Source organism: Microtus oregoni, unplaced genomic scaffold (genome assembly GCF_018167655.1).
Source record: "Microtus oregoni isolate MIOR12 unplaced genomic scaffold, Mior012 000012F_ref0000307, whole genome shotgun sequence".
NCBI lineage: Eukaryota > Metazoa > Chordata > Mammalia > Rodentia > Cricetidae > Microtus > Microtus oregoni.
Window position 1 is genome coordinate 49,503,936 of NW_024543071.1, and position 20,489 is coordinate 49,524,424.

Here is a 20,489-nt window from a genome sequence, read left to right on the forward strand (position 1 = left end):
TATAGGAGCAGCCAAAGCTACATAGCAAGATCCTGTCTCAAAACAAAAACCTGTCGGGGATATAGTGAGCATTGGTCTTTACACTCGAGGACCTAACTGTCATCATCCCTACTGGGTAGACCTCTCAGCTAAGTAGGCAGGAAAAGTCTCTAACTTTCCTAAGTTTCTAATTTCCAGGGTTTCTCTGGAAATTCAGGAGATCCACCCGCCTCTGTCTCCAGAGCACTAGGATTAAAAGTGTGCCACCACTGCCCGGTGTGATTACAATTTTTAAATGGCAAACCCAAAAGCTCTTATAGGAAATAACCTTCAGGCTGGGAGGTGGTGGCTTATGCCTTTAATCCCAACACTGAGGGAAGCAGAGGCAGGTGGACCTCTGTGAGTTCAAGGCCTTCATTGTGGCTAGGACACACTCTATGTTGGCCTGAGGTTCCTGGGATCCAGATGCTGCTGAGGGGACAGCAGTAGGCATGGAACAGTGGCTTCAATACTAATCAGTTCGGACAGAGCAGCTCATTAACCTCCCTTGAGGGTCTGTGGTAGGTGGGTCGCCTCCATTTTCCATTTGCTGAGGGTCTTAGAAGGTGCCAAAAACTGGGAACAAGTTCTCTTCTGCTCCCAGCAACAGAGGTCCTGCTTCACTTAGTTCAAGAATCAAGCTAAGTGATCTGAGAACACAGATGAAAACAGACCCAGCACTGCTTGAGATGGTCCTGGAACTTGCCACCCAATGATGAAGCCATTTGGCTCCAGTTCAAAGGAAAATTCTTCTAATGAAATTCTGTTGTATTTGTCCCCTTTCTAGGAGGGAGTTGTGGGTAAAGAGCCCAAAAGTACCTTGCTTACCCGTGGGGCCCTTCAGAGCCACCAACTCTACCCTACTGGTTCTGGTATCGGGCACGACCCCACCCAGAAATGACAACGTCACTAGTGAAGCTGACAGTCTTGCTGTAATTGGGAGGAAACAGGCTGCAGCACATTTGGCAGATTGAGAGTCACCAGTAGCCAAAGTCAGGTTTGTGCAGGCAACTGAAGGGCTCAGAGCCCCCTCACTCACATGGTGAATAGAGGGAGGCAGTCAAGTTCTAACCTGATGGTAAAGTTGGTCCCTGGGATAGTTTTGTCTCCTTGCCTCACTCTCAGGGAGGTAAGGAGGGCATTATCTCCCCTTGCTGCCAAAGTTACCTCTGGGGGAGGCTGGTAAGGTTTTATAAAAATCTCCTTGTGGAGACAACCTCCTCCACTGGCCCCTAGCTGGCTTCTGCTCCCAGCCACTTCACAGCAGAGTCCAAATCCAGAACCAGTGTGTTTCAAGGGCCTGAGGGGTAGGACAGAGTGGCCAGAGACAAGGGTGGGAAACAGGGACACTGGCCATTCTTAGCAGTTCCAAGGAAATGGCCTTTCTCCCAACCACCTTACACAGGCTCAATGGCAACAGTGGCCACCTGCCCTCCCAGGAGGGTCCCAAACCCTCCATGGAGTGCCTCAGAGTGAGTGAGGGTTCAGGCAAGGAAGACCACAAAGATGATGAAGAAGACAATGAGGATGAGGAAGATTTTGACCATGAGCCACCGATTGGAGGTGACTGACTGGAAGTACTTGAGGATCTCTGAATGGGCGGCCTCAACATCCAGCTGGGCTCCAAGCACGTTCTCATCGATCCTGGAAACAGCCAGGAGAGAAAACAGGACATCGGATTAAAAAGAAAGCTGAGGTCATCTATTTACTGCTATGGAAAGGTGATCACAATACACAGAAATAAAAAGTGTTTCATGTCATGTGATCTCTTTTGTGTACATGTATGAGTATATAGAAGAGTATATACAAGTATTTAGGGTAGTAGACCATGCTTGGCTCTAGTCTGAAACCTTTCTGTCAGTTATTATCTTAAGATTGAGTTATTTAACCAAAGTCTTATTTTCCACATCTGAAAAGTGAGATTGCCATAAACAACCCTACCTCCTTTCATGAGGTTTCAATTTTCAGTGAGTTAAATATGAGATGCACCCCAATCCATATGAGCACCTAAAATACCTTTTTTGTGTGTGTGGTTTTTCAAGACAGGGTTTCTCTGTGTAGCTTTGGAGCCTGTCCTGGAACTTGCTCTGTAGACCAGGCTGGCCTCGAACTCAAAGATCCACTTGCCTCTGCCTCCTGAGTGCTGGGATTAAAGGCATGTGCCATCACCACCCGACATAAAATACATAATTTTTAATCTAGCATTTGTTGATTTTTTTTTCCAGGTAATGAACATTTCTTTCTTTTTTTCTTTTTTTTTGGTTTTGTTTTGTTTTTTAGCATTTTCAAGTCAGGGTTTCTCTGTGTCGCCCTCGCTGTCCTGGAACTCATGTAGACCAGACCTGCCTCTGTGTTCCAAGTGCTGGGATTAAATATGTGTGCCACCACACCGGTGAACATTGTTATAATGGGGGTAAAGTTCAGACCACTACAGTAAGAAAATTCTGGCTGGGGGATGGGGACAACTTAATATAGACAGGAACTCAAAGAATAATACAAACCTTACATCCAGAGAGCAGTGTCTCTGGGGAACAAGTCCTCAGGGGAAGGATGATTTTGAACACTTACTGAAGAAAATAAAACCTTCCCCGGACAATCTATGCACACAATCCTAAAACCCAAATATTGTGGCTGGGCAGATAGCTCAGTAGGAAAAGTGCTTGCTTGGCAACCAAGAGGACCTGAATTTGGATCCCAGTAACCACATAACAAGCTCGCCATGGTTTTACCTTGTCTATACCCACAATACAGTGGGTAGGTGGAGAAAATAGGAAAAAGGTTGGGTTTCATTGGCTACCCCCCCCCCAAAAAAGTTTCAGGCTAAGGGAGAGCCCCTACCTTGAAGAACAGAGTAACAGGGGACATCTGACGCTTTCCTTTAGCCTACAGCACACATGCAAGTTTTAGGGCAGGCTCCAAAGCTACACAGGGAAACCCTGTCTGTTTCAGATGTTTCAGACACCCTGCCTACCTAGAAAACATGGTGATCTACTAGGACTGTACTGCCTACTGACATAAAACCTATTTTAACTCATGTAACTACATTCTGTCATGTGTAAAATCATCTCATGGCAAATTATTCAAAACATAACCCCATCAGTAAGCAACGTATGATGAAACACACCCTAAATTTTGCAGAGGTACTTGACCTAGAACCCTCTAGGAGCTGAGTATGGCCCAGCTGGGTCCTAGCAATCTGGCTAGAAATGGAAAAGAGCTGGACAGGGGGCTGCAAGCTTAAAGTCCTGAAAAGACAAGCAAAAGGATTAAGCTCAACTCAGCATCTCAATTCAGAAACCTGAATTGTGGTTCGTTTTTATGTTGGAGAGGCTAAAATATCAGGTTCACGGCTGTTGGCAATAGTTACTTTATTTTGCTTTTTGAGATAGGTTCTGAACAGCCTTGAGTCCTAGAACTTATTACATAAACCAGGCTGGCCTCAAACTCAGAGACATCCACCTCTGAGTACTTGAGAGACTAAAGACATATGCCACCATGCATAGCCTTACTCTCCTTTTTTTTTTCTTTTTACCAGTAATGCATCTTTGTTTTAAATTGATACTTATTGAGCTCTACATTTTTCTCTGCTCCCCTCCCTGCCTCTCCCCCCACCCGTTTCAATTCTTCCACAAGGTCCGCAGGCTCCCAATTTACTCAGAAGATCTTGTCTTTTTCTAACTTTCTACTTCCCATGTAGATTATATCTATGTAAATCTTAGTGTGTTTTCTCTCTCTCTCTCTCTTGGTTTTTCGAAACAGGCTTTCTCTGTGTACAGCCCTAGCTGCCCTGGAACTCACTCTGTAGACCAGGCAGGCCTCATTCTCAGAGATCCGCCTGCCTCTGCCTCCCAGAATGCTGGAACTAAAGGAGTGCGCCACCACCGTAACTACATTTTTATTTATTTTTTTATTTTTTTTGGTTTTTCGAGACAGGGTTTCTCTGTGGCTTTGGAGCCTGTCCTGGAACTAGCTCTTGTAGACCAGGCTGGTCTTGAACTCACAGAGATCCGCCTGCCTCTGCCTCCCGAGTGCTGGGATTAAAGGCGTGAGGAACCAAAAAGCTACGGAGAAACCCTGTCTTGAATATCCAAAAAAAAAAAAAAGATTATAGAGGCTGGGAAAGATGGCTCAGTGGGTAGAGTACCTGTCTGAGGACTTGACTTTAATCCCTGGGATCCACATGATAGGAGAAACAACTCCACAGTCGCTGTGCTACTTATGCACCTAAACACACCTGCACACATAGTCCTCTTGGGTTTTTGTTATTTTTGAGAAAAGGTCTCACTGCATAGCCCTGGCTGACCTGGAACTCACTATATACACACACAAAGATCTACCTTCTCCAGAATGCTGGAAATAAAGGCATGTGACCATACCTGGTGGAAAAAAAAGTTTTTTGTTTTTTATTTTGTTTTTCAGTTAAAAAGATGTCACAAATAAGGCCAGGAAGGGGTGGTAGTACATGACTTTTAACCTCAGCATTTGGGAGGCAGAGGCAGTTACTCAGTTCCATGCCAGTCAGAGCTATATAATGAGACTATGTCTCATCAAAAAAAAAAAAAAAAAAAAAGCAATGGGAAGCAGAAAGCAGATTGTTGAAAAACCTTCACAATCAAGTACATGTGATCTGTGTCCAGGTAGAGGGTTTTTGTTGTTGTTGCTGCTGTTTTTGTGAGACAGGGTTTCTCTGTGAACAGTCCTGACTGTCCTGGAACTCGCTCTGTGGACCAGGCTGGCCTTGAACTCATAGAGATCCACCTGCCTCTGCCTCTGAAATGCTAGGACTAAAGGCATGTGCCGCTGCCACCCAGTTTAAATTTATTTTTAGGGGGCTGGAGAGATGGCTCAGAGGTTAAGAGCACTGACTGCTCTTCCAGAGGTCCTGAGTTCAATTCCCAGCAACCACATGGTGGCTCACAACCATCTGTAATGAGATCTGGCACCCTCTTCTGATATGTGGGCATACATGGAGGCAGAATGTTGTATACTTAATAAATAAATCTTAAAAAAAAATTTATTTTTAAAATTTATTCCTTTTCATGTGCATTGGTGTTTTGCCTGCATATATGCCTGTGTGAGGGTGTCTGATTCCCTGAAACTGGAGTTATAGACAGCTGTGAGCTGTCATGTGGGTGCTGGGGATTGAACCCAGGTCCTCTGGAAGAACAGCTAGTGCTTTTAACCTCTGAGCCCTTTCTACAGTCTGGTGCTCCTTCCTGACTATACTGCCTTGTGAAGAAAAAAGGCTGCATTCCTTGCAGTGTCCTATAGCCTGGCTTTCTGTTGGCCTTGTTACTGTTCTTCCAAAAAAGAAAAAATTTTGGTTCTACAATGTTAACTTAGAAAATCAAACACAGGTTCCAGTGACCCTTGCTTAAATTATTTTGTATGGGATACATGAAAGGAGATGCTACGTATCTTGTATTGCATTAGGAAGCATTTAATGTCAGACTGCCTTTATATCAGGGAAAACAGATATCAGATATAGTACCCCCACCTCCTTTGTGCTATAAGATCAAACCCAGGACATGTACATGCTAGTCAGTGCTCTACCACTGAATTGCATACTCAGTCACTGTTCGTAGCTTTTTTTCCTCTTGAATTAAAAATTCCAGGCAAGAGCCTAAGAGATGGCTCAGCAGGTAAGGATGCCATAAAGCCTGGTCCCTGAAACCCACACCGTAAAAGGAGAGAACTGCTTCCCACATCATGTTGGTCTTAGACCTCCAAATGAGGGCCATGACACAGGCACACCACCACCACCACCACACACACACACACACACAAAATAATTGTAAAAGAGCCAGGTGGTGGTGGCACATGCCTTTAATACCAGCATTCGGAAGGCAGAGGCTCTGTGAGTTCGAGGCCAGCCTGGTCTACAGAGTGAGCTCCAGAACTGAATCCATAGCTACTGAGAAACCCTGTCTCAAAAAAACAAAACAAAACAAAACAAAAACAAAACAAAAAAGGAGCAGCAGACAGGAAACCCTCTTGCACCCTGTTCTGATGTCCACCTCTAGTTGAGTGAGAAGAGACGGATGACACCTTGAGACTTTTCAACATAATGACCAAACCAACTTTGTAACTGTAATTTCCCCTTCCTGAGAAACTTAACCAGATTATTTTTTTTTAATTTTTCTAAGATTTATTTACTATGTATACAGTGTTCTGTCTGCATACTAGAAGAGGGCACCAGATCTCATTATGGTGGCTATGAGTGACCATATGGTTGCTGGGAATTGAACTTGGGACCTCTGGAAGAACAGCCAGCACTCTTAACCTCTGAGTCATCTCTTCAGTCCCCACACCAGATTCTTTTAACTTCACTATCCTTATGACTGATGGGTTGTTTTTTGCAAAGGCGGCTGGTCCAGAAGTACACAGCTGAGGCTAGCTGATGCTTGTGCCTTTGTCTCCTAGGATTACAATCCATACAGGTTCTCTTTATTGTTGTTTTAAATTTCTACAATGACCTTGATACTTATATTTCTTTTTTTTTTTTTTTTTTTTTGGATTTTCGAGACAGGGTTTTTCCATAGCTTTTTGGTTTCTGTCTTTGAACTAGCTCTTGTAGACCAGGCTGGCCTCGAACTCACAGAGATCAGGCCTGCCTCTGATACTTATATTCCTTAAACATTTGCTTTCATTCTCTCTCCCCTCTCCTCTCTCTCCTCTCTCTCTCTCTCTCTCTCTCTCTCTCTCTGTTTTGTTTTGAAGACAGGGTTTCTTTGTGTTGCTTTGGAGCCTGTCCTGGAACTTGTTCTGTAGACCAGGCTGGTCTTGAACTCACAGAGATCTGCCTGCCCCAGCCTCCTGAGTGCTGGGACTAAAGACGTGGGCCGCTTTTTTTTTTTTTTTTTTTTTTGAGACAGGGTTTCTCTGCAGTTTTGGAGCCTGTCCTGGAACTAGCTCTTGTAGACCAGGCTGGTCTCGAACTCACAGAGATCCGCCTGCCTCTGCCTCCCAAGTGCTGGGATTAAAGGCGTGTGCCACCACCGCCTGGCTGGGCCACTACTTTTTCAAAGAGGTATGTGGATAAGAAGAACATGTTTGATTTTGGCTTCTTTCCTCCACTCCTCCCTTCCTTCCCTTCCAGTTCCTTGCAGCACGAGGGCTGGATGTAGTGCTTTATCATTCATCCGTTTGTCAGCTCTATTTCTGACATGTGCATGGGTGTGTGTGTAAAATCTGTGTAGCACATGCATGCCTGATACCTGTAGAGGCAAAAAGAGGGTGTGCTAGGTCCCCTGAAACTGGTATCACAAGTGGTTGTAAGATACCATGTGGGTATTTAGACTCTAACCCAGATCCTCTGGAGGAGCAGTCAGTGCTCTTTACCACTGAGTCATCTCTCCAGTCACCAGCTTTTAATTCTTTTTGAGACTGAGTTTTATGAAGTTGTCCAAGCAGGCTGGCCTCAAACTCACAATCTTTCCAACCTCAGCCCTCCTGAGTACCAGAATTATAAGTACAAGCAATGAAACATGACTTTCTTGCTGCATTCTGAAACAAAACTCCTAAAAAAAGTTGTCTATTCTTTTTGCTTACCCCTTTTCTTCTGTGGTACCAAGAATTGAATCCACAAGCCCAGTAAACCACAGGCAAGTGAGCACTCTATTATTGTGGACATCCTTAGTTTGTTCTTTGGAAGTGGGTCTTAAAATATAGCCCAGACCATGGCCTTGAACTTCCTATGGAGCTGATGACCTTTAAACAACTGGTTCCTCTGCCTCCACCTCCCATGTGCACCACACCAGCCTCCTCACATTTTATTTAACATTTTTTACTCTTATTACTTTTTAATATTTATTTTATTTTTTACTCCTTTAATCTATGACTGTCTGTACTCTGTCTCTTTAAAGACTTTACCTATTTAAAGCATTAACTTTATTTGATGACACTATACTTTTTTCTTCTCTCTCCCAAGCCTATGTACATTTATCCAACACTGACCCATTTAGAGGTCTTTTATGTCTGAATCTGTCCTACTGTATATCTGTGTATCTGTAATTCTTTACTGTCCAGGAGCACTTCTTAAAATGCTAAGTGCTTCTTTTTTTTTTTAAACTTTTTATTTATTTAACTTTATTATGTTCGTTGGTGTGAAGGTGTCAGATCTCATGGAACTGCATTTTCAGACAGTTGTGAGCTGCCATGTGGGTGCTGGGAATCGAACCCGGGTCCTCTGGAAGAGCAGTCAGTGCTCTTAACCGCTGAGCCATTTCTCCAGCCCCTGCTAAGTGTTTCTTAAAAACTTAAGCTGTGTCATTAATCAATTTAACATGTTAGTGTCTGCTTGGCCACCCAGTCCAACATGGGTGCCTCTGAGCCATGCACACTGCCCCACTTCTAGGCACACAGCCAGTCCAAACCACCATTAAGCAAGCTGCAGCAGCCTGCTCACAGACCCTACTCAAATGCTCTGTGGCTGGACCTCCAGCCTCAAAGAGCCAGAGGTCATGCTGGCAGCACAACCCAGAAAGCGAACATTTTAAAACTGTGCGGCTTGGCTTTTTTTCTTTTGCTATGGCTGAGTCAGGAAAACCTCTTTTTTTTTTTTTTTTTTTTTTTTGGTTTTTCAAGACAGGGTTTCTCTGTGGCTTTGGAGCCTGTCCTGGAACTAGCTCTGTAGACCAGGCTGGTCTCGAACTCAAAGAGATCTGCCTGCCTCTGCCTCCCGAGTGCTGGGATTAAAGGCATGCGCCACCATCACCCGGCAGGAAAACCTCTCTTAAAGGAGCTGTGGCATGCTGCCAGCAAACAGCAAAGAGCTGTGTTAAACTCTGTATTTTTGTGTCTAGAATTCTTTTTCAAACTTTCTCAGTTTTTACGTCAATACAGACGACCACGTTGGAGTACCAATTGTTACAAGGAGGGCCGCTTATTTGTCCTGGCCACTCAGCCCCGAAATAATCACAAAGAAATTGTATAATTAAAACACTGCTTAGCCCATTAGCTCTAGTTTCTTATTGGCTAATTCTTACATCTTAATTTAACCCATTTCTATTAATCTGTGTATTGCCACGTGGCAGTGGCTTACCGAGTAAAATTCCCAGTGTCTGTCTCCGGCAGATCCATGGTGCCTCTCTCTAACGTTTTATTCTTAATTATATGTATTTGTCTGTGGAGGTATTAGATCACCTACAGCTAGAGTTATAGGTGGTTGTAAGTCACTTGATATGAAGGCTACAACTGAACTTGGGTTCTCTGGAAGGACAGTGAATGCTCTTAAAGCACTGAGTAATCTCTTCAGCCTCAGATTTGTTGTGTATATGTATGTGTATGGATATGTGTGCATGTGTGTGCAAACAGATGCCAGAACAGTCAGGTATTCTGTTCTATCAGGCTCTGATTTTCCTGAGAAGAACCTAAGCCCTGCTGCTTTAGCTAGGCTGACTAACCAGTGAGCCCCTTCCATCTGTCTCAGCTCTCCACCTTGCCCATGCTGGAGTTTCATGAAATTAATCAGGAGGGTGGCACTTGTCTATTACCCTAACATTGAAGAGGTGGCGTCAGGCCAGTTACATAGGAAGTATTATATAGTGAATTTAAAGCTAGCATGAGATAAGATATGAGAGCCTGTCTCAAACAGACAGACATAAAAATTCACTATTTGGAATTTAAAATTTCTTGGCTTAAACAACAGAATGAAGATAACATTGAAAACATGGTTTTTTGTTTGTTTGTTTGTTTGTTTTTTTGAGACAAGATTTCACCATTAGATCTGACTGGCCTGGAATGTGCTATGTAAACCAGGCCAGCCTCAAATGCAGATATCGAGGAATTGGAGAGAGAGCTTAACAATTAAGAGCACTTGCTATTTTGCAGAGGACCTAGGGTCAATTACCAGTGCCCAATGGTGCTTCACAATCATTTCTAACTCGTTTCCAGGATTCTGATGGCTTCTTCTGGCCTCTGTGGGAACCAGGCACACACATGGCACTTATACAAATGCAAGTAAAACACTCATATACATAAAATAAAAAAATAAATCTAAAAACACCAAACCAGAACGACGACAAAACTTGAGATCTGCCCGCCTCTACTTCTGGAGTACTGGGATTAAAGGCATATGCTACAATACCCGTTCTCATATAATTATTAAGTTTTTCTAAAATTAGACTTATTCACTTATTAACTTGTTTAATGTGTGCTTTCCATGTTTGTATATCACTTGTATGCTTGATGCCTGTGGAGCCCAGGGGAGGGCACTGGATCCCCTTGAACTAGAGTTAAATATGGTTGTGCAACACCACGTGGGTACTAGGAATTGAACCCAGGTCCTCTGGAGAAGGAACAAGTGTTCTTAACTGCTGAGCCATCCCTTTTAATTTTTGAAATAGAGCTTGACTACACTTGTAGAGCTGGCCTTGCACTCCTGAGCTCAAAGAGTGCTCAAGAATAAAGGCTGCATACTGTGCTCCCTTCTTAGCTGTTTCTTTTTTTTATATTTTTATTACTATGCGGGGGGCACAGATACAGCAGCAAAAGACAACTCTGTGGTGCTGGTCTCTTGTTTCTCCTTTACCTGATGGCAGTGATCAAACTGATGTCACTAGGCTTATGTAGAAAATTCCTATACCCGATGGGCCAGCTAGTTGGTTCCACCAGTTGCTTTCTTTCCTTTTGTCTATGATTCTGAAGACCGATCTTAAGCCTTCATGTATGGTAGGCAAACACTTTACAACCAGACTGTACTTCCAGGCCCTCAGTAATTTTTTTTCTTTTTTAAAAAGGGTCTCTTGGGGCTGGAGAGATGGCTCAGTGGTTAAGAGCATTGCCTGCTCTTCCAAAGGTCCTGAGTTCAATTCCCAGCAACCACATGGTGGCTCACAACCATCTGTAAAGAGTTCTGGCGCCCTCTTCTGGCCTTCAGGCATACACACAGAATATTGTATACATAATAAATAAATATTTAAAAAGGGTCTCTTGCTGAGTGATGGTGGCTCATGCCTTTGATCCATCTCTTGGGAAACAGAGGCAGGCAGATAGATCTCTGTAAGTTGAAGGCCAGCCTGGTCTACAAAGTGAGTTCCAGGACAGCTAGGGTTGTTACACAAAGAAACTGTCTTCAAAAAAAAAAAAAGGAGCCGGGCGATGGTGGCGCACGCCTTTAATCCCAGCACTCGGGAGGCAGAGGTAGGCGGATCTCTGTGAGTTCGAGACCAGCCTGGTCTACAGAGCTAGTTCCAGGACAGGCTCCAAAGCCACAGAGAAACCCTGTCTCGAAAAACCAAAAAAAAAAAAAAAAAGGTGGGCAGTGGTGGTGTATGCCTGGTCTACAGGCATTTCCAAGATTGGCTTTAAAGCTACACAGAGAAACTCTGTCTCAGAAAATAAAAGACAAAATTAAAAAAGGGTCTCTCTTTATGTAGCCCTCCCAGACTGTCTTGGAATTCACTATGTAAACCGGCCAGTCTCAAACTCATAGGGATCTGCCTGCTTCTGTTTCCAGGATGCTGGGATTAAAGGTGTGCATCACCCCATCAGGCCCTCTTATTAAGTGATTAGAAGCTGGTGAATTGGGGGCTGGAGAGATGGCTCAGTGGTTAAGAGCATTGCCTGCTCTTCCAAAGGTCCTGAGTTCAATTCCCAGCAACCACATGGTGGCTCACAACCATCTGTAATGAGGTCTGGTGCCCTCTTCTGGCCTGCAGACATACACACAGACAGAATATTGTATACATAATAAATAAATAAATAAATTAAAAAAAAAAAAAAGAAGCTGGTGAATTAGTACTCATGGGGGTTAAGGATTCACTCACTCTTCCAAAGACCCCCCCAAGCTGTACCTGGGAACTTCAAGATGCTAATCCCTGGAGAAGAGAAAGTTCCACTGTATGGAGTAAGAGTGGCTCACCTCTGAATAGTTTCCTCCTGTTCTTTAACCATGTGTGCCAACTGCTGAAAAATGGAACCCAGCTCAACGATTGTAGACTCAATGTTCTGCATGGTGTCTGCCCGACTCTGGATGTAGGAATCCTTCAGAAGAAGAAAGCACCATAAAAGGGCCTGAGTTTTTAAGACCTTTTCACTGTATCACATTCCAAACACCCCAGGAGAACATAAGACAACAGAGGAGCTGATCCTCAACATTTCAGAGCCTGGGTACCTGCTCGTCAATGAGTTGAAGTTGCTGGCTTGTTCTAGAGTCCAACATGTCAATGGCCACGTCCCTGGAGGCTTGGGACTCTGCTCCCAAAACTATGGGACCACTCCCTGAAGAAGAAACAGGACATGGCACATTTTAATGATTAAAAGCAGGTTCAGGGCCTGTCATGGTAACTCATGACTTTAACCTCTACACTCCTGAGGCTAAGGCAAAAGGATCTGAGTTTGAGTCTGATCTACATAGCAAGTTCCAGGACAGCCAAGACTATAGAGAGAGACTCTGCCTCACAACAACAACAAAAAGCAATTCAAGGGGCTGGAGAAACGGCTCAGCAGTTAAGAGTCCTGGCTATTCTTTTAGAGGTCCTAAGTTTAATTCCCAGCAACCAGATGGTAGCTCACAGCCATCTGTAATAGACCTGGCTCCCTCTTTTGGCCTGCAGACATATATGCAGGCAGAACACTGTATGCATAATAAATGAATCTTACAAAAAAACAAAACAAAACAAAAAAACAAAAAAGCAATTCAAGCGGGGAATAGTGGCATATGCCTGTTATACTAGCAATAGGGATGCTACAACAGCCAGAACTTAGCTAATAGGCTTCCATATTGCTTCTGACTTACCAAGGTGGTTGGGGGCAAGAGGCAGGGCCGACACTGGTGCCCGGGAGAACTGTTCCCGACGGTTCCTCTGTTGTTTCAGGTTCTGATGTTAGGGGGAAATGCAAAGGTCCTGAGTCTCTCTGGAAAGTGGGTATGTTGACCCTATGACTCTGGATAACTTGTCCCTTCCCCTTTTCCTCTTGGGTCCATACCACAGATTCCTCCCACCTATATAGATCCCACTTACCTCAGTCCTCACTTCTAAAACTGATTTGAAGTCATTGGACATGGAAGCCAGTTTTGACTATAAAAAGCAAGAACAACTGGGTCATTCAAAGAAGGTACTTTCTGTTATCCCTTTCCTCACTTCTTCCATCCCCAGGGTCTCACCTGCAATGAAACTACAATAGTGTTGGAATGCGTCTGTAGATGCCGGCCACTCTGGCTACCCTTGGCCCTCACAAAATCTTGAAGTTGAGCAATTTGTTTGTTGAGGCTATTGATATCCTGGTAAGAGACCAGAAGAAGAGTATTAAGCAAGAAGTCTCCAGTCATTGACCCCATCTGTGTTACCCCTGGCAGAGAGGACAAGATAAAACCTACTAGTCAAGTGTCTAGTCAGATCAGAAGGTGGCACTGGGACTGTTCAAAGACTGTTCATTCCTTGCAGAATAAGGAAGTTGACGGTCTCACCATTTGTAAGTGAATGATTTATCTGCCCTCCACCTTTCTGCTATACTTTACCTTGTGAGGGCATAGAACCCTTACAAAGGCCAAAATCTTGTACCTGTAGCATGCTGACAGAGTACTTGAATAAAACCCAAGAAAAGGCAAGAATCAGCCTATTTTCCTAGAAGTATCAAAGAAGCAAAATTTTACACAGAATTTCTAATACTGCAAAAGACTTGCTGTGATTTATTCAAAATCACATACAGTGAATTCATATCACTGACAATGTGTCCCCTACATTCCATTCTCCACAGTGACGGCAGAGAAAACCTGTCCCAACACACTATTACCCAGGCATCAGGAATAGAGTATGAGAGTCAGCAAGATGGCTCAATAGACAAAAGAGCTTGTTGCCATGCCTGGCAACCTGAAGTCAACCCCAGAGACGCATACAAGGGAAAGAGATAACCAACTCTCTCAACATGTATGCAGGCCATGACACTCAGATACCACCCCCCAAAACCACAAACAAATATAATTTTGGATTTTTTTTTTTTTTTTTTTTTTTGGTTTTTTCGAGACAGGGTTTCTCTATGGTTTTGAAGCCTGTCCTGGAACTAGTTCTTGTAGACCAGGCTGGTCTCGAACTCACAGAGATCCGCCTGCCTCTGCCTCCCAAGTGCTGGGATTAAAGGCGTGCGCCACCACTGCCTGGTTTAATTTTAGAATTTTTAAAGTGAGTATGAGAAATACATTGAAGACAAAATTCAAGCATTTCTAGAGGCTTTCTAAGTAGGCCCAACCACACACCTCTCTATAACCCTGGACTCACATTCACTAATGACAGGTCTACCTTTCTAGAGTTTCTGACCAAATGCACTTTTTGTTTCTTTGTCATAATAGCTCCTTCCTTTGGGTTCTAGCTTAGGTGAAGTACTATTTCCCATGCAGAAACTCAAACTGAAAGCTTCTGATCACCCACATTTCCTTAGTCTACCTACATACTATCAAAAACTATAAGCTAAAATACACTTGACAAATGAGATCACCTGACCAGAACGATAATCTACTAAGTGCTTATTGTGTACTCAGTACTGTGTCAAATATAACGAGAGGCCGGGGGGTGTAGGGCAGCAAACACAGGCCCTGGATTTCTTCCCTGCACCCAAACAAAAAAATTAAAAAGCAACAACAACAAAAAGCCCATTAACTGCTTTTTATTTATTTACTGTTTAAGCATCTGACAACGTTCTCTCTTAAATCAGTATAGAAAACTTTTCTACTGCCGGGTGGTGGCGCACGCCTTTAATCCCAGCACTCAGGAGGCAGAGGCAGGCAGATCTCTGTGAGTTTGAGTCTAGCCTGGTCTACAATAGCTAGTTCCAGGACAGGCTCCAAAGCTACAGAGAAACACTGTAATCAATCCCCTCAAAGTCACATCCCCTCCCTGTCTTTTTCCATTTTAGTAAATGGCACCACCATTCATCAGATGCTCAGTTGGTCATTGTGTTTTTACTTAAAATCCCACCAGAGGTAGGTGGATTGCAATGAATTTAAGGTCAGCCTAAGTTACAGAACGAGACTCTATCTTAAACTACAAATGGGCTCTAGAGTTGGTTCGGTTGTTAAGAGCACTCATTACTCTTATAGAGGACAGGCTCAACTTCTAACACCCATATGTTTGTTAGCTCAAAACCATGTGTAACTGCAGTTCTAGGATATCCAATGTCCTCTTCTGTCCTCCATAGGCATCAAGCACACACATGGTACAAACAGATACATGTACACAAAACACTTATAAACATTTTTAAAAATGTTTTTAAGCAGGCTAGAGGTACATGCCTTCAATCACAACACTTGGGAGGCAGAAGTAGTTCTATGAGTTCAAAGCCAACCTGGTCTACACGGTGAGACCCTGCCTCAATCAATCAATCAATCAATCAATAATAAAAAAGCAAACAAAACCAAATAACACCTCTATTCCCTTTTTCTTCAAATCCACATGGAACTATCATTTGCTCACAATGAACCCAAATGATTCCAATTTAAACTTTATTTTCCAGTATATATTCTATACCTATCTACATTATCTTCTTTTCTACCTCATATACTCTAACCATCTTCTCTACTCGAAAAATCTCCAAGAGCCTTTTTAATGACTGCCTTCTTTTTAGTCTGCCTAATCTACTGCCTAAATGTGGCTAGTATGATCTTCAAAACCAAATCCAAATAAATACTTAAAAATAAATAAAGAATATAAGAAAAAACAAACAGAACACAAAAAAGAAAATCCAGGGTATTGTCATCTCTCTGCTTGAAAATCTCCCAAGAACTCATCACTCAACTTTAGAATACAACCTTCATGTTTAAGTTGTTTTACGCAGGTCCTCTGTCTGGCCACTGTCTACTTCTCTAACTGTATTCTGCCCCTGTGGTATACGATCCACACTTGAGACCTTTCCTTCTGCTATGCCCATTTTCTGCATTGCATTCCCACTTTCTGGAATACATTCTCACCAGATCATCAGATGAGCTCCTTTTCCTCACTATTCAGACACAGCTCAAATACTACTTCTTCAGCCAACCAACCTGAAATATTCTCAGCTTTGAAAATCCAGTGTCAGCAACTGACAAAAGCAAACAAATGGGCAGTCGGTGGGGTGTTCACCTTTAATTCCAGAAAATTGGGAGGCAGAGGCAGATGATCTCTGCATTTAATTAAGGCCAACCTGGTCTACAAAGCAGACAGATCTCTGAATTTGAGGCCAGCCTGTACTACAGATTGAATTCCAGAACAGTCAGGGCTATACAGAGAAATCCTGTCTTAAACCTTTCCCCCCAAAAAAGAAACAAACAAACAAATGATCCTCATAAAATCTGTGGGGCAGATATTACTTTTTTTCTTTCTTTCCTTTTTTGTTTTTTTTTTTTTGTTTTTTTGTTTTTCAAGACAGGATTTCTTTGTAGTTTTTGGAGCCTGTCCTGAAACTCACTCTGCAGACCAGGCTTGCCTCTGCCTCCCAAGTGCTGGGATTAAAGGCATGTGCCACCACTGCCCATGTTTGGGGCAGGTACTTTTATTATCTCTAACTTACTGATAAGACAGTGGCAGCTCAGAATTTAGGAGCTCACATATGGTCACAACCTAAGTGGGTGACAAAGCAATTTCAGATTTTTCAGAAACCAGTGAGATAGTTCTTAAGTGGTTAATAACCCCAATAGCAACCCCAGACTCTTTCACCAGCATAGCACCTCTTAAATGCATTTGCTCTCTGACCTCTGCCACCATATTTGTACTATATAGTCACACCAACTGCCTCCTTAGCCTCTACCCCACCCCATCCATGTTTCAGATCAGACTCTACATGTTGCCCCGACACATGATTCTACACTTGGTTATCAAGGTCCATAACACTCTTACAACTAGCCACTCAGTCAAACAACCAACTTTTTTTTTTTTTTTTTTTTTGGATTTTTGAGACAGGGTTTCTCCGTAGCTTTTGGTTCCTGTCCTGGAACTAGCTCTTGTAGACCAGGCTGGTCTCGAACTCACAGAGATCCGCCTGCCTCTGCCTCCCGAGTGCTGGGATTAAAGGCGTGCGCCACCACTGCCCGGCAAACAACCAACTTCTTGCTGGTCACTCATTTAGGCAACTAACAGTCAGGCCTGATACTATTATATAAGCACTTGTAATATACCTGTGAACAAGCAGAAAGGAAAATCCTGGACAGGCATGGTAATACATGGTAAAATCCCTGTGCTTGGGAGGCTGAGGCAGAAGAATCACAAACACCAGCATGTAGTAGCCAGGCATGGTATATGCCTTAAATTGCAGCACTCAAGAGGCAAAGACAGGTGGATCTCTAAGTTTGAGGCTAACCTAGTCTAAAGAGCAAGTTCTAGGACAGCCAGGGATATATAGAGAAATCCTGTCTTCAAACAAACAAACAAACAAAAACACATGCCTGGCAGTCTTGGAAACAAAGAACCTGTTCCTGGGGTATCTGAAAAACCTTTTGTCTCCCCTCCCACTCTTTTTCTTCTATTGGAAAAGTCTAAAGGATGGAGGAAATGAAGACAAATAAACATAAGGAAATTATAGACAATGGACTTGCTTCTTCTTCCTCTTTTTTTTTTTTTTTTTTTTGGAGACAAGATCTTTCTGTATAACTCTGGCTGTCCTAGTCCTGTAGCTCACTATATAGATCAGGCTGGCCTTGAACTCAGAGATCCCCTGCCTCTGCCTCCTGAGTGTTGTGATTAAAGGTGTGCGCCACCATCCTCTGGCTGACCTCTCCTTTTTCTAATCAACACCTCTACATATAGACCCCTCAGACTGTTTGTTAGGTCCTTCTACTACCTCCACCTAGCTCTGAACCCAGCTCACATTTCATATCCTCTGTCAATCTTTCTCAGCATCCTGTTCATCCATCTTTTTGTAGAATCTTTTCTGTACTATCACCTACCCAGTTTAAGTGCAGGCCCTTATGCTGGGTAACTCTTAAGAACAGTGAGCCTTTGAAGAAAATCATCTTGCTTCCCATCTGTTCCATCAGCATCTAGAACAGTGCTTTATAAATGCTAGATGTTCCTAAGTGTCTACTGACTCAATGGAGGGGCAGGGTGTGTGGACACAGGTCTAGGTACTTACCCTAGGGATTCATGGCGATGGAAAATGATGGAAGTAATCTAATTAGAATGCTGGGCTCTCCTGACGGCTAGCAGCTCACCTGTTTGATGATGTATGTTAGCTCCTCAATTTCTACTGCTTTATCATCAAAGAGGGACTTGCGCTTTGCCACTGCAGAGACAGACGAGGTGTTACTACAGGTAAGGGTAATAACAAGGACTAGGAATACAGTTCAGTGGTAGAGGCCTTGCTTTAAGGCACAAAGGCCTGATTTAAAATCTCCAGCACCATAGGAAAAACAAAACCTCCATGAGCCTCACTTCCTAGTACGGTTTCACTGTCCCACTCCCACCTAGGAAAGATCTACCAAACACTCACAGATTGTTAGCTTCTCCAGCTTGGCAAATGTATTGCTGAGATCTTTCCCAATGCGCCTGTAAAGGATCATCAGGGAAAAGGCTGTGGTAAAGGGCAGGAGGCAGGCTATTTCCATAAGCCCCAACACAACCTACCCCACTCAGCCAAATCAACACAGGCAAATTGACTTCTCAGCCTTTATATCACCCCATCACAAAGCCTCTCTTAACTCACTTGGCCATAAGGGTAAATTCACTGCGTTGTCTGGCAGCACGAAGAGCTGGTTTATTTGTCTGGATTCCATTCTGAAAGGTAATGTCAAAAAGTGACTGCTTTAGTTCCCTTCACGATTCACCGCTCCCTCACAATCCCACTAAACACTCTAGTGCTGTTGGCATCAGACAATCTATAAATTTATCAGGGGGTTATAGCTAAGAAAAAAAGTTTTTCCATGAATGAGAAGGCTTAGAGTTTAAAATTAATGAACTGTTGCTAGCTACAGAAGAACAGGGCTATGTAGTAGAAAAATTCAAATAAGAGCAAGAAGATTTAAATAAACAGTTTCGCTGTGCTGGGGAACAACATAACATAGAAGCAGATGCAGCTTTAAATCTTGACTCATCGTTTGTGGTATTCAGAACAAGTTACTTAAACTATTCTTAATCTCTACTGAAGACAATTCTTCCACTCTTACTGGTAACATTCGATAATCTAAGATCTGTGAAGTAAATTTAGGTAACTAGCAGATAAAACGTAAGCATTAGTTGGGCTCACACCTGTCTTTCCACTCCGGGACCTTACCTGACGGCTCTGCAGCGACTTACAGGCGGACAGGAACTCCTGGGTCCGATCCCGGCAGGACATGGTGTCGGGAGGGGAAGGGACCAGGGCCACCGGGGTGGACAAAGGAGCGATGTCGCTGCTGCTACTGATAGCAGTTGCAGGGGACAGAACCTGTGTCTTTGAGAGACCCAGGTAGACACCCTGATCCGTGTTCTTAGATCCGTAGCGTTTCCGCGGGATCATTGAGTCGCATAACCTCGGACTGTTGTGGAGAGGAGAACGTCATTCTCCAGACAGCCTCTTTCCCCAAACTCTTCCCTCAACTAGCAAATCCTCAGGCCCTTTCCCGTATCTGACAGACTTTCGAGCCCAAGGCCACCCGTAGATCCTGCAGCCCGGCCACGGCGAGAAGGGTCAGCTTCCTCCAGGCCCAAGGCGAGCTCCTCTGATTCTCCTTCCAACTTGGCTCTGATGGCCAAAGCACCGGCCGGTGGCCCTAAAGTCGAGAAAACAGCCAGAGCCTGGTCCTGCGGCCCCGAGCCTCTAGCCAGACCTTTGCAGTTGGCCCAGATCCTAAACGTGCCCTCTGGTTTACGTGTTTTCCTTCACCCCCTCACGGGAAACCGACAACCGACCTCCAGAGGTGGACACACTAGGGTGGGCGGAGGGGGGGAACCTCTAAAGTGTTTATTTAAAACAGGAAGTCCCACCTCCATCAAAGTTCCGCCTGTTGGAAGACTGCAGCCACCGATTGGACAGGGCCGACGTCTTTCTCAACAAGGCCTTTCCTGATTGGACAGCGAGGTATGCGCTTTCGCGGAGCCGCCAGCAGGACTTGCCCCTGGCTCCCTTCTTTGCCCCCTCCCCCACCGTCAAGCCGCTGCCCCTGAGCTGAGACGACCGACAAAGACTGGACCCACATTTGAGCGAAGCCCTACCTCCTCTGCTGCCTACCGCCGCCGTCACTGCCACTCTTCCCAGGCCGTCGCCGCCTCCTCGCCGGACTTGTAAGCCGCCGAAATCGGACCCAAGAGCAGGAGCCGCCACGTCACCCACGCGTAACCCCACCCCCGTGACGTGCTACCGCGCCACGCCTATTTTTCTAAACCCGGAGACAGGAAGAACACACCCCTGCCCCTGCGAGCTCACCTCCGCTTTCCCATTGGCTAGGTTGCCGCCGCGGCCCCGCCCCCGAGGCACAGAAACAGATCCCAAGGAGCTGGGCTACAGGCGCCTTGAAGAACCCATGGTCCCTGCACCTACAAAGCTGGAAGCTGAGGCTTAAGTGCTTTCAGCAGATCCACAATATTAGT

The 20,489-nt window shown here is 44.2% G+C and overlaps 1 protein-coding gene across 2 annotated transcripts; it reads right to left on the bottom strand.

Annotated features, from left to right (window-relative positions):
• Positions 1-931: 931 nt before the first annotated feature.
• Positions 932-20,253, bottom strand: Stx5 (syntaxin 5). 2 transcript variants are annotated; one of them, XM_041661386.1, is made up of 11 exons: positions 20,115-20,253; positions 19,195-19,438; positions 18,628-18,698; positions 18,415-18,470; positions 18,137-18,207; positions 13,127-13,243; positions 12,984-13,040; positions 12,758-12,839; positions 12,134-12,240; positions 11,882-12,003; positions 932-1,662 (listed from the first exon to the last, which is right to left on the bottom strand). In XM_041661386.1, exons 2-11 carry the CDS (start codon positions 19,417-19,419, stop codon positions 1,503-1,505), a joined length of 1,068 nt encoding a protein of 355 aa, XP_041517320.1. In that variant the 5' UTR covers positions 19,420-19,438; positions 20,115-20,253; the 3' UTR covers positions 932-1,502. The 2 variants fall into 2 exon arrangements, with proteins under 2 accessions (XP_041517320.1, XP_041517321.1); XM_041661387.1 differs by having other exon boundaries at positions 19,195-19,672; positions 20,115-20,247.
• Between the last annotated feature and the right edge of the window lie 236 nt (positions 20,254-20,489).

Coding starts and splice junctions, on each gene's coding strand:
- Stx5 (XM_041661386.1), bottom strand. CDS start 19,419: ATGATCCCGCGGAAACGCTACGGATCTAAGAACACGGATCAGGGTGTC. Junction 18,699..19,194: donor AGTCGCTGCAGAGCCGTCAG/GTAAGGTCCCGG, acceptor ATTACCTTTCAG/AATGGAATCCAGACAAATAA. Junction 12,004..12,133: donor TTCAACTCATTGACGAGCAG/GTACCCAGGCTC, acceptor CTTCTTCTGAAG/GATTCCTACATCCAGAGTCG.